Source organism: Trachemys scripta, chromosome 17 (genome assembly GCF_013100865.1).
Source record: "Trachemys scripta elegans isolate TJP31775 chromosome 17, CAS_Tse_1.0, whole genome shotgun sequence".
NCBI lineage: Eukaryota > Metazoa > Chordata > Testudines > Emydidae > Trachemys > Trachemys scripta.
The window spans coordinates 1215373-1228622 of record NC_048314.1 but is presented as its reverse complement, the minus strand read 5'-3'; the positions used below and the strand labels follow the sequence as shown (position 1 = coordinate 1228622).

General features: G+C 60.1%; 1 protein-coding gene and 1 pseudogene across 4 annotated transcripts in view; one reads left to right on the top strand and one right to left on the bottom strand.

Annotated features, from left to right (window-relative positions):
• Positions 1-13250, top strand: part of LOC117867167 — a 658956-nt pseudogene that overhangs the window by 293142 nt on the left and 352564 nt on the right.
• The window catches only part of ABCA2 (ATP binding cassette subfamily A member 2), a 142660-nt gene that overhangs the window by 37112 nt on the left and 92298 nt on the right, over positions 1-13250 (bottom strand). For all 4 annotated transcript variants that reach the window (XM_034751979.1, XM_034751982.1, XM_034751983.1 and 1 more), the window contains 9 exons: positions 11039-11229; positions 9601-9751; positions 8504-8708; positions 7994-8158; positions 6526-6706; positions 5683-5895; positions 4210-4406; positions 2320-2502; positions 435-619 (listed from right to left, as the gene is read on the bottom strand). In XM_034751979.1, the coding sequence (XP_034607870.1) occupies positions 435-619; positions 2320-2502; positions 4210-4406; positions 5683-5895; positions 6526-6706; positions 7994-8158; positions 8504-8708; positions 9601-9751; positions 11039-11229 (1671 nt within the window). The remainder of the gene's footprint in view (positions 1-434; positions 620-2319; positions 2503-4209; positions 4407-5682; positions 5896-6525; positions 6707-7993; positions 8159-8503; positions 8709-9600; positions 9752-11038; positions 11230-13250) is intronic.

The window sequence follows — 13250 nt, the reverse complement described above, 5'->3', positions numbered from 1 at the left end:
GCTCCCGCGCCCCCTCACCAACCAGCAAGCGCCCAGCCCAGCTCCCGCGCCCCCTCGCCGACCAGACAGTGCCCACCGCCTGTGCTCTGCCCTACCCCCCCACCAACCAGCGAGTGCCCAGCCCAGCTCCCGCGCCCCCTCACCAACCAGCAAGCGCCCAGCCCAGCTCCCGCGCCCCCTCGCCGACCAGACAGTGCCCACCGCCTGTGCTCTGCCCTACCCCCCCACCAACCAGCGAGTGCCCAGCCCAGCTCCCGCGCCCCCTCACCAACCAGCAAGCGCCCAGCCCAGCTCCCGCGCCCCCTCGCCGACCAACCAGCAAGCGCTCAGCGGTCCCCCATCTCCGCTCCTGCGGCGCTCCCCTGCTCTGCGTTAGCACCCACTGAGCAGCTTCCCCTCCCCACTCGGGAGCTGGCGTCTCGATGGGCCGGTACCTGGAAGAGCCTCTCGAAGCAGCCCTTCTTGACGGCCTCGCTGGGCAGGATGTAGGAGAGCTCCGTGTTGGTGTTGGAGATCAGCAGGCAGGAGGCCACGTACTTCTTGATGAACTGGGTGACGCGGGGCTCCGAGCAGGGGCTGGCGGAGGAGTGGGAGGGAGGGCTGTGCGTCTGCCCCGAGTCTAGAGCGGAGAAGGATGGGTCACTTCACACACCCAGCTCTGCCTGGGCCCGGAGTCCTTGGATTTTCCTTTCCAGGACCCAAAAGCTGCTGCTGCTTTTTGGTTTTATTTTAAACTCTGCTTTTTTCAGTGACTCTCCCGCTGGCTTCACAGCTGGGAGCCCAGCCCTGCACTGAGCAAACTGCCTCCACACTGCCCAGCCCTGGAGGAACTGCCCCGGCCTGAGAAGGGAATTTAGCCTCCACAGCCCATTGGCCTCTCTGCCAACACTCCCAGCAATGGGGCCAGCTCCTAGGGGTGCAATTGTACCCAGACCCCGGGGAGAAGTGAGATCCCAGAACGTATTTCTCACAGGATACCCAACAGTAACAACCTTCCATTGCTAACAGCCTGGGCTGGATTGAAACCACCCCCTGGAGGTGAAGGGCTCCATGCAGCACGTTACCCTAAGCCCGAGCAGTGCCCAGGGAGCAGGTGCGAACTGTGTCGAACAAGAGCACAGGGGTCTACGGGCCTGAAGAGAGGGGAATTAGCCCCAAGTCGCACTGGCTTTCGTGGGAGCTACAACTGCCTTCAAGTGCCTGAGTTTGGCAACGTTTGACCTTCCTCTCTGGGCTGGTTGGTCATTTCATGGGCTTTTCGTTTTGGGCAGGGCTGGGGGGAAATTCGCCACTGAAACTTTTCTCTCCTCCCGCATGGAATATTAGGTTTGCAGCTCAAAATCGAAGCCACCCAGGAGAAGCAGCCCCCTCCATTATCACAGGAAAACGGAAAGCCCAAGACGCTGACAGGCAGGAAGAACCAGGGCCTTCCTCCTCCTGGCTGCAAAGCAAAGACAGGCTGGGTCGGGAGGCATTCTGGGCGCAGAGAAAGCGGGAGCACCCCACTGATCTCCACGCACCATGCGCACATTAAATTGCTTTGCTCGGTAGTTGTCAGTTTCTCCTGCCCTGAGATGGAAACCCTGGCTGCTTCGAGAAATGGCCTAGGACCATCAATCAGTGTCACCGTAGCATCTCTAAGCACCTCGCAATCTCCCACTCCAATGGGATTGTAATAGCATCAGAAAAGCAATAGCCCTCGGAGATTCGCCTCGCAGAGCCCCATGCTTCCTGTGCATGGGGATGAGGGGGACTACTTTTCCTTTCCCCAGCGGTGGAAGCAGAAGATCATGGGACGCTGGAGGTAAGAGCCCTCTGCTTACACAAGCACTTGGCATTGGGCACTGTCGGAAGACAGGATCCTGGGGTAGATGGACCTTTGGTCTGACCCAATATGGCCGTGCTTATGTTCTGAGCAGTCTCACGGGACGTGGGAGCCCCAGGTCCCAGCGCTTGCTCTGAATCAGGCACATCCCAGGCGAGTGTCCTAGGCACAGGGCTACTGGCTGTATTGGGGTATCTCACTCTTGGGTGTTTTCAAAAAGTTGAAAGTTCTTGATATCATCCCAAACCGGAGCAAACACAAACTGCAAAGCCCGGCCATGTTTCACGAAATGGGAATGTGGTTTTCCGGCCAGCCCTCCTGAGAGCGACTAGCACAGCCGGGACAAAAACAGCTCAAGCCCGCTTGCTGTAACGGGGCTGATCCAGTCTACATTAGCAGCGAAGCTGTTTCCCAGTGTGGACTGGGGGGGGGGGGGGGGGGGGGGGGAGGGGAGCAGACTCCCTAGCGCAGGTGCAGCGTGCCCGGTGACTGACCTGTGCCGTTCCTGGAGTCTGACTGCTTCTTCACCACCGTCAGCTTGTAGCCGTCCCCGTAGGTACTCTTGAGGAAGAGTGGGGAGCCGCAGCACTTGAGCTTGCCATGGGAGATGATGGCGATGCGGTCCCCGAGCAGGTCGGCCTCGTCCATGTGATGTGTGGAGAGCAGGATGGTCCTTCCTGCCAGGTCAGGGACAAGCGCAGGGGAAGAGCGTCAGGGAGGGGTGAGTGGGGAACGCGCTGCGGGTCAGCCCCCAGGGACACCCAAGCAGCACTCGCAGCACCTGCTGCCAAGAGACAACATCTACCAAGCAGTCGGGGCTTCAGAGAACCTGCCACATAGACCATAGCGTACCTGCCTCACAGAACCTTTGCATCCACAGGACTCAGAGTGCTTTGCCAAGGGGGGTGGGGAAGTCTTACTATCTCTGTGGTACAGCTGGGGAAACTGAGGCACAGAGCGAGAAGGGAGGGATTTGCCTCAGGTCACCCAGTGAGAGCTTGCAGAGGAAGGAATAGAACCCAGGAGTCCTGTCTCCGAGTCCTGAGCTACGACCACTCATTGCTGGGCTTATCTCAGCTGGTACAAACAAGGATTTTTATTTGGTGGTCAGTCATAGCCAGAGTCCATTCCCTAAAATCCAGCCCTGGCTTTCCTTCTCCCTCCAGGCACATGGTCAGGTTGGGGCAATGCTCCTGTTACTCACTAGAGTTACTCCTGGGTGAATTCTGCACTAGTGGTGTGCATGCATAATTAATGAGCCCCGCATATTTTTAATTTTTGGCGCAGAAAAAAAGCTTCTGCCAAAATATTGTTGCAGTTCTGCCTTTTGCCCACCAGAGAGCGCTGTAGTGATAGAACAAAGCAGCAGCTCCCTGCCAGCGAGGGAAGAGAAAGAGCCTGCCTTCTTCGCAGCGGGCCAGGTCAGGAGAGAGGGGCTATGGGGAGACAGACACCATGGGGTGCTGGGAGGGTCAGACAGGGGTTCATAAGGCCTAGTGGGTGAGGACAGACTGGGGCAGGGGCTGAATGGGAGTGGAGGCACAGGGCCACGGGGGGAGGGAGGTGCAGGGCCACATGGTGATGGGGGCGGGGATGCAAGGCTACATAGGGACAGAGGAATGGCTGGGTGGGGGCACAGAGACACATGGGGCAGGGGGAGGGGGTGTCTGAGTGGGGATGGAGGGACACACGCACAGGGGGTGCAAGAACACATAGGGGTGGGGCAGATGTGCCTGACTGAATGGGAAAGGCTAGGGGTCAGCCAGGGTCTGCATGGGGGAAGCTCCCGAACAATCCCTCCTTGCCTGCCCCTCCTGCAAAACTTTTCCATACTTTTCTCCACCCATACCCAACAACCCTCCAAGTTCACACCCAGGCTCCTTCCCAGCAATTTACTTCCCTCTCCCTCAGCTCCTCCATTACCCCTGACTCCCCCAAACCTTTGCACTGCTTCTGAGGGGTGCAGGAAATACGGTCCTGTATGGTAGTTTAAATGAATTATTACTCAAGAGTTCTGTATACATTTGCCTAGTAAGGAATCTATTTGTCAAAAAACATTTCTTGAATCTTTTTGTTGTCTATGTTGTTACAGACATGCTTGCTGACAGGTATTTTGAAATAAATGGCCAAAAATAATTGACACTGGTGTGATTATATTGTGTTATTTTGACAAATAAAATATGCAGAATTTTAAAATATTGTGCGAAGAACTTTTAATTTTTTGTTGCAGAATTTTTTATTTTGGGGCACAGAATTCCCCCAGGAATAACTCTTAGAGTGAAGCCTTGTTAACCAAGATTCATCCCCCAGGGCAGTGGCAGGGGAATCCTGGTGTGGAGTCTCTGACAGGGATCAGAGCCCCTGCCATGCTTTGGGTTGCTCACCAGGTTTGTACTTGAGGATCAGATCCCAAATGGCCCTACGTGCGTACGGGTCAACACCAGCAGTGGGCTCATCCAAGATAACAGCCCGCGATCCACCCACAAAGGCGATGGCCACCGACAGCTTCCTCTTCATCCCTCCTGACAGAGTCTGCACCAGGGAGTGCCGCTTGTTGGACAGCTCCAGGTCTTCGATCATCCTGGGGACAGATCCGACATAGACGTTACAGCCCAGTCACACGCAGGCTGCGTGAGCAAGGCTGGGCAAATGCATGCACACTGCTGAAGGAGCAGATCTTGGAGTTAATAGTCCACTGTAGCAGGGTGATCACCTGCTCCTGCCCGGGAGGGGTTAAAAGTAGCCCTGGGGAGGGCTGTGGCTGGGAGAAAGCAGCTACTAGGCTGATTGGGGAAGCAGCCGCAGCTGGGCCACACCCCAATCAAGCCACAGCTGGCCCTATAAAAGGCCAGTGAGCCAGGAGCTGGCAGAGTCTCCCGCTAGCTGAGGAGGGAGATGGACCTAGCTGCCTGAGTGCTAAAGGGTACTGGAGTGAAGCAGGGCTGGGGAAGGCCAGAGGAGCTGGGGAGCTCGAGGCTGGCAACTCCCCAGGCTGCAGGGCCTAGTCCAAGGCCCCTGGAGGTACTGGGTTGCAGGGAAAGGAAGCAGGTCAAACCCTCCCTTGCCTATGATGACTGGCTTATACAGACTGCAGTTGGCCCCAGTGAAAGGGGGCTAGATGGTGACTGGCAGTAGCTCATAGGCTGAGGCAAGGTGGGGATAGAGGGTTGGGAGTTCCCCTGGGTGGGGAGACCCTGAGACTGCGAGGGTATTGCCAGATGGGCAGCACCCCAGAGACAAGGGAGGGACACGGGGACCAGCGGCAGCAGGATACCGGCCTGCAGAGGGCACTTCAGAGGCTGGAAAAGAGCTAATTCCCAACGACCAGCAGGAGGTGCCGCAGCAGCGAGTCACGCACCATCTACACCCATTAAGATGAATGGGGCAGTTCACAACTCCCCGAGCTACTGTTTCAGGCTCTTTGCAGACTCAGATACACTGGGTACACTCAGCTGGAAGGTTTCTGCTGCAACCACAAGGGTTAAAAAATACAATCTTTTCAAACAAAAGCTTAGCTTCTGTCGCCCACGGCCAAGAGTTTCGATAGTGGCTGGGGATTTTGGGTGCCCAACCTGAGACTCCTTAAAGAGGCCTGGCTTTCCAAAAGTGCTAAGCACCCACCATCTGAAAAATCAAGCCCTTTAAGGCGTCTCAAGTGGGACCCCCACAATCACTAGCTACTTCTGAAAAATCTCTGCCCAATTCTGCACTAAAGGATGGACTCTGGGGCCAGTACCACAGAGCACTGGGGCTCTGGTCAAAGTCCACTTGACCGGCTCGCACAAAATGGTTCATGCCAAGACAGTGATGGCTGTTCATCGCCTTGGGAGGAGTCATTGGCTGGGGCTGGTCCCTACTTGTCCATCTCCTTGCGGATCTCCTCCTCCGCCATGCTCTTAAGCTGCGAGTAGAACCAGAGGTGCTCCTCCACCGTCAGTTTATCGAAGAGCACGTTGTGTTGGGGACACATGCCCAGGTTCTTCCGGATCTCGTCCATCTCTGTCCGGATGTCGTGGCCGTAGATGGTAGCAGAGCCCGAAGTTGGGGGGAAGAGGCCAGTCAGGATGGACCTGGAAAAGAAACAGGGCAGCATCAGCTCTTCTCCCTGCCTGGAAATGCGGTGATTGCCTAGCGCAGCTTCACGGCGTGCCGTTCCGGGAAGGGCCCTTGGGCACCTCTGCCCTGCAGAACAGCACTGCCCATGCTGCCCGAGGCCAACGGATGCCAGAGGAGGGCCCAGCCCATCCAGCGCCAGCCAACGTGTGCACCTTGTGGGGCCTTCACAACCCCATCCCCTCTCCGGCCCCCAGACTGGTGCCTCCCCCCACACTCCCTTCCACCCCGCACTAAGCCCAGGTCCTCCTCCTTCAAACCCACCCTGGTAAGGCCTCAGCACCTCCTCCCACCCGGGTCAAGCCACGGACCCTGGGCACTGCCTGCTGAACGAACCCCAGCACCGCCGAGAACTGGCAGCATTGCAGAGCTGGGGGGCAGGGTGTGGCACCAAGATACTGGTGAGGACAGAGCCTGGGAGCCCAGGCTAACCCCGCGGTGACAGCCATCGTGCAACCCTGTCAGCATCAGAGGTGGTGACGAGCTGCCCGGGCATGAGAGACCCGCCCACCCTCATCCCATGGCTGCCCCTGCCCCGATTTCTCCATGTCACTGCCCGCGGCAGGGCTCCCCAGCCCCTGGCTCACATGGTGGTGGTCTTGCCCGCCCCGTTGTGCCCCAGGAAGGACACCACTTGGTTCTCGTAGAGGTTCAGGCTCAGCTTGTTCAGTGCCAGCTTCTTGTCCGTCTTGTAGACCTTGGTGAGCTTGTCCACGCACACGACGAGCGGCAGGTGGTTCGGCTCCTCCTCTATGCCACGCGTCTCCTCTGCAACGAGAGCAGGAGGTGGTGGGCAGGGGTCTGGGGTGTCTCCCTCAGCGTGTGCGGGGAGCCAGGGGACCGGACGCCACCCAGCACTGACCCGGGGCGTGCACCCTGGGGAGACGGGCAGCGGGGCCATGCGGGGTATTACATGGGACGGCGTTGATAACACCAAGCCCTACACCAGGGCCCATGCTGCCCCACCCGGCGCCCAGCCACGTCAGCTCAGGGACAAAGGGGCTGGAGGCTCAGCTGGACCGAGCAGCCGCAGCAGGGACCCGCAGGCTCCAGCCAGAACCCCTGCGACAGCGTCCGACAGCGCTCCACACCCCTTCCCCGGTGCTGACTGGCTGTGGGCTCCAACCTCCCCCTCCCTCTTGTCCTTCATCCTACCCCCTCCCTCCCCCGCTCGCGAATCCCCTCCCAAAACAATAAACAAATGGACAAAGAGCCCTGGGGGCAGGGTCCTGCCGTGGGCCAGCCTGCCCCGCCCCTTGCCCAGCTAGCCCTGCCCTGCCCCTTGCCCAGCTAGCCCTGCCCTGCCCCGCCCCTTGCCCAGCTAGCCCTGCNGCCCCTTGCCCAGCTAGCCCTGCCCTGCCCCGCCCCTTGCCCAGCTAGCCCTCCCCCGCCCCGCCCCTTGCCCAGCTAGCCCGGGAGCAATTTGGGGCAGGGGCTGCCCCCGTTCCGGGTTCGTGCAGCGCCCAGCACGATGGGGCCCCCTAGGCCCTGCCCTAACAGAATAAGCCCCAGCTGGCACACATCAACATGGCTCAGGTGAACCCACTGCACCATGCTGATTGCCACCAGCGGAGGATCTGGCCCTCGCTTTGTGTCTTGCCGAGAAGCCGCCCCTCCTCCTCTCTCTCCCTTCCATGCCCGCTCTGCCGTAATTCCACTTCCTCCTCTGGCACCTTCTACCAGAGGCTCTCAAGGAGCTGGGGGACAGGGATGAATTTGGCCCCATACCACCTCCGTGAGGCCGGCCCGTGTTATGGCCCTCGCTTCGGGGAAATGGCAGCACAGGGTCCATCTCTGCTGTGAATCGAGGGGCGTTTCTAAGTGGGTTAGCAGCGTGAGCTCAGCGCCAGGCTGTAACTCACGGCTGAGCCGAGCGGAAGCGGGGGCTAGGCAGTCACTGCTGGGCTAACCCGAGTTCAGAACACACCGGTTTTGGCAGGCCCGACCCCCACCAACGCCCAAGAGAGGTGGGACTGAGCCAGGAACAGAAGCCAGGTCCCCTGGATCCCAGCCCTTTCCCAGTCTCTGCACTGCCCAGCCTGCGGGCGCTCGTACCCAGCCGCCTGTTCTCCATGGCGCAGGCCTGATCCTCCTCCATGATGCTGAGGCGGGTGGTTCTAGACCAGGGCCAGCTCCACTCCCAGGTTTCGACCCGCCCGTTCCCGAGCCAGTAGGATTTCTGGAAAGGGAAGTACCAGGGCCGGGGGAGCCCGTACATGCCTGCAAAGGAAAGGAGATCAGCGGCAGTTCTGGGGTTCGTGCAGGAGGCCCACAGCGTGCACTGGTGTGGCCGAAAGGTGTGGGCCTCCCCCCCCCGAAGTGGGGGCCAGCGGGGGTGGTACGTGCAGTCCCCTGGAAGGGACGACACACAGAGCCCCGGGGCAGATCACTGGTTACACCCCCCTCCCGGTTCATGAACATGGCCAGATGCTGACCTGCTCTCACCCCCTGCGTTCACAGCCATGCATGGGGAGGCTGTTGACAGGCCCTCCTTCCATCCCAGTCAGGTCGGTGCCACCCTGCACCTGCCCCCCTTGGGCTGCAGGAGGCGGCCCCGGCCCGTACCTGGGTGCACGGCCTCGATGTACCACGTCAGCACACCATAGACCACGGCATCCACGATCAGCATCATCATGGAGAGCAGCAGGTTGAAGTCGTCGCCTTCCACGGGCGACTGGCTGAAGGTGTGCCACTGGATGCCCACGCCGGCCACCTCATACAGCGCAAAGTACTTGGAGCCCAGCCCGAAGGCCGTGGTCGACATGAGAGACTGAGCGGGGGAGAGGGAGGTTAGGCCGAGAACAGCTCCCCTAAAGCCCTGGGCAGCAATCCCCTAGCCAGGAGTTCCGGGGGAGGCCATCAGGGGTACGGACGGGCAGAGGGGGACGAAAGCCATTGGAGGTGAGGGTGGGAATCCACGGAGGGTCTGGATGCAGCAAAGGGAGAAAGGCCATTGGGGGTGTGGCTGGAAGGGGGCACCGCTGCCTCCTGCAGGTGCCCTGGTGCAGTGGCTCTAAGATCAGGATTCACACTGGGTCATGAGTTCGTCACAAGGGGCCAGCTCAGTGGCGGGGAGCAGACACGCAGCCCAGCTCCATCACAGGGTGCAGCTGGGCAGTGCCACGCTCCCCACACCCTGCACGGCTCTGGAGAGGATGCAGCGTGCGGCCCGTGTTAGTTGGCACACTCCTCTGCAGGGATCCCACCATCCTGGAAGGGGAAAGGCTTATGCCCACCCCCCAGGGCAGCGGAGCCTTCAGCCCAAGCTTTGGGAGTCCTCAAGACCCCTCCCCCTTCGAGCCCCTGGCCCAGCCGGGCTCTGGCTAAGCAGAGGGATGTTAGACTGGAAATGTTGGTTTCTCCAGCTCTGTCCTGCTGAAGGCCACTCGGTCCCTGGGGCTGCAGCAGGCAGTTCTCTGGCCAGAGGTGGCCTGACTCCTCCGGGGACTGGGGCTGGAGGCATGGCCCGGGGGAGGGGGGGTGTCCTCCCTCCTGTCTGCGTGCTGGGCAAGGAGCAGGGAGCAGTGGGGAGGGCGATGGGACGTGGGGAGCAGGCCGGTGATGGAGGGAGCAGAGCTGGGGAGCCCCGTTCCCGGCCGTGCCCAGGGAGGCCAGGCTCAGGGCCTGCAGGGAGCCACACCGGGCCGCTGCCCAGTACTCACGGCGATGCACTTCTCGAAGGCCGTGATCTTGTCGTGGGCCACTTCCTCCCGGATGGCGACGTACATGTAGGGGACGTAGCTCAGGAAGTAGATGATGCCCCCGCAGGCTGAGGCCAGCTTGGCCTTGGAATAGAGCACGGACACCAGGAAACTGTGGGGCAGACAGTGTGACACCCTCCGCCGCAGAGGGAAAGGGGGGCATGCCCCCCCCCCCGAGCCCCAGAGAGAGAGGGTGTTAGCCCCCCCAGCCCCACCTCTCCCCCCAAGGAAAAGGCTTACACAGCCCCCCCACTTCATCACCCACCTCGGAGAAAAAGAGGCATGACCGCCTCCCACACCCCGTCAAACCCCATCAGAGGGACTGGGCCATTGGCTCGGTGCGGAGAACTCAGTACCGACCCTGCTTCCTCGGGCCCCATTACTGGCTCCCCTTCCAGGAGGCAAAGACCCCCCAGAATAGAGTAGAGGGAGTGCGGCAGGACCAGCTCTGACTGGACCAAGCACCCCCCCGGCAAGGATGGCCAGGGCAGGGGTGTGTCGCTGTGATCACCACACGGGTGCATAGATTCCCCACTGCCCTTTACAGCCACAGTCGCTGCACCACCACGACTTTGTGGTTCCTCCCAACTGAACGTTGATGGGAGAACCTGCTTCCCTGCGAGCCTCAGCACCGTAAATAACTCCCACCCGCCCACGAGCCAGACGATCCCTGCAGACACCCATGTCCCGCGACAGCGCAGGCTCCTCACCGCCAGTCAGCCTGCCTCCCCCTTGACCCCAACCACTCGGCAATGCTCGAATCAGCCGGCGACTCAGAGGTTTGAGCTGGTGGCATTGGCCCCAAGCTGGATTCTCCTCTGATTATGCAGGTGTAAATCAGGAGGAGCTCCATGGAAGCCCAGGGAATTACACCAGCACCAGGGGACTATCTGGCCTTTAGCTGCGAGATGATCCCAGCCCGTACCGGGGTGGGTGGGGAAAGCATCTGCTACCCGTTGCTGGTAACCACCTTTAATCCTGCTGCTGGTGGCATAGAAACAGGCAGTGCCCAGGCCTTAGGCTGGGGTTGTGGCTTCTCGGACCGAGGGGCCCAGTGCGAGCAGCACTGGGATGACCCTGGGTACATCCATGGCTCCCCTTCTCTGGGAGTTCATGGTCCCTCGCTAGTGGCCCTGGCATTGTGGCTTTGCTATAAACTGTGAAATCACACATTGGACCAAAATGGAATCCAGACCCCAGAGTAACAAATTAACCACGCTATCCCAGCCCCCCCGGAGTCCTCCCAGGCTCAGAGACAGCGGCCATGCCCCAGGTAGTGCATGTCTAGAGGCCTCGTTGCTCTGGTCCCTTGCCCCTCTGGCTGCTTGACTTGTCCCTAGCTTCTGGGCCCCCTGCCACCACTGCTGTGTTACACCCCCTGCCCCGCCCCAGTGCTCACCAGAACATGATGGTGGCCACGGCGTAGATGGCGAGGAAGAGCCAGATGATGAAGACGTCGCTGTGCATCAGGACCTTGCCGTATTTCAGGATGGCGGTGAGCGCGGTGACGGAGATGGAGAGCTGGACAAAGCCGGTGATGAACCAGGCCACCCAGTGGACTGCGTTGTTCAGGCCCATCATCTTCATCACCTGCAAGAGACGGTACCACGCGCCATCAGAGCACATGGCCCCACTGGGGCTGGTTCCATGGACAGTCCCCGTCCCACCAGCAAGGCGTCCTCATGGGACACAGCGGAGCAAGAACAAGGCATCACAACACAGGCCGGGTTCAAAAGGAGCAGCTCTGCACCCTGGTGGGTGTGTGGGCAAGGGGAACCTGTGGGAAGGCGGGAGCTGGGGGATCATTCCTTCATTTCCCTATTTGTTACTTGCCTCATAGTAATCTGAGGCCAGGATTGTGCTGCTAAGGTGTCTCTTACGGGCGTTGCATCTACCCAACAAGCAAATTCCCTCAGGCCAAGCTTTCCACCAGTGACCAGTGACACCCGGGTTGCAACTGGAGGCACCTGAAAGGGGCCTGGTTCCCAGAGTTCGCGGCACTCTGGAAACAAGGGCTCCAGAAACACGAGTCCCTTTTGATTAACTGCCATTAAACACAACAAGTAAAGAAGGCAGGAGACAGCCAGGCTAGATGTGCAGAGCTTGAATAACCCAGGCTCTCTCTGTGATCACCGGATGCGGGGTCGGGAAGTTCTCCCCCACGTCAGAGTGGCTGAGCAGTGGCCTTGAGATGGGGGTGCAGCGTGGGGGGCAGTTTGCTGGCTAGGAGCATCTGGGTATTTCTCACTTAGCCAGTTGTCTGTCACTGCAGGGACCTCAGGCATTAGTGCGCCTGGGTCCCTCTGATTCTCTGCCTGGAGTTGGCACACAACAGCTTAGCCCACCCGGGGTCTCATTCCACGGTTGGGTTTGATGTGCGGAGGGTGGGTGGGGTCGGTGGTCCATGTTACACAGGAGGTCGGACTAGACCATCTGGTGGTTCCTTCTGGCCTTAAACTCTGATTCACAAGCATCCTATTCCTCCCTCTCCCTATGCACCCGGGAATCCTTCAAGGGAAAGAGCCTAGCTCAAGAGTACGTCCCGCGGCCCTGGCTGGTCTGTGCAGCTGGTCGCTCTCAGCTTCCAGCATTAGAGTCTGATCCCGCTTCTTCTTAAAACACAGGCAGGCAGAAGGGGAGAGAAGCAGCGCGCGCGAGAGGAACATGCAGCTCCCGTCTGTGACCCCCAAAGCTCAGAGGCACAGCAAGGGGCCCGGTGGGCCATTCTGGGACTGTGACACTAGAGGTTTGGCCGGGGTGGCTCTTATTTTCCACTGGCCGGTCTCTGGAGGTCAGAGGGTTTGCTGGTTTATTACTGTGGTTGGACTTTTAGCTGTCAAAGCATTCCAGGTTGGATGTGGCCTGGCTGGCTAAGCCGGATTCCTCTGAGCGAAGGAAGGCAAATGGAGCAATAGGGAAGCAGGAGAAGAAACAGGAAACCGAGGAACTGCCAGGGTGGTTCAGACCTGGGGTCCACTAGCCATTTCCAACTGTGGCCACCTGCTTCAGAGGGAGGCGCAAGAGACCCTGCAGGGGCAGCGAAGAGCTCCACTGTGCCGTAGCCCCACGGTTTGCGGCTGGAGTCTCTCCAGCTCCATACCAAGGTCCAGACCTTTTCTAGCTCTTGGCCCCACGACAAGGTGGGTGGGGGAGGAACTGATCCACGGTGGGGGCTGGGAGGCAGCGGGACTCTTCAGTCCCCATCACTGGGGCTGCTCAGGCACTTGGCCGCAGCAGGGCCTCCCGAAGTGCAGCTGGGAGGTCCCAAGGGAGCAGGAGCGGCAGTAAAGGTTCCCTGGTGTCTCCTGCCGGAGAGAGGCAGAGCAAAGGGCCCAGGGAGGAAGACAATGCTTGTTTGGTGACCTGAACTCAAACCGAGCTCCCCTGGGGAGGGGAAAGCTGGGCTGAGCTAAGTGCCCCGAGCCCCCCCGGGGAGGGGAAAGCTGGGCTGAGCTAAGTGCCCCGAGCCCCCCCCCGGGGAGGGGAAAGCTGGGCTGAGCTAAGTGCCCCGAGCCCCCCCCCGGGGAGGGGAAAGCTGGGCTGAGCTAAGTGCCCCGAGCCCCCCCGGGGAGGGGAAAGCTGGGCTGAGCTAAGTGCCCCGAGCCCCCCCC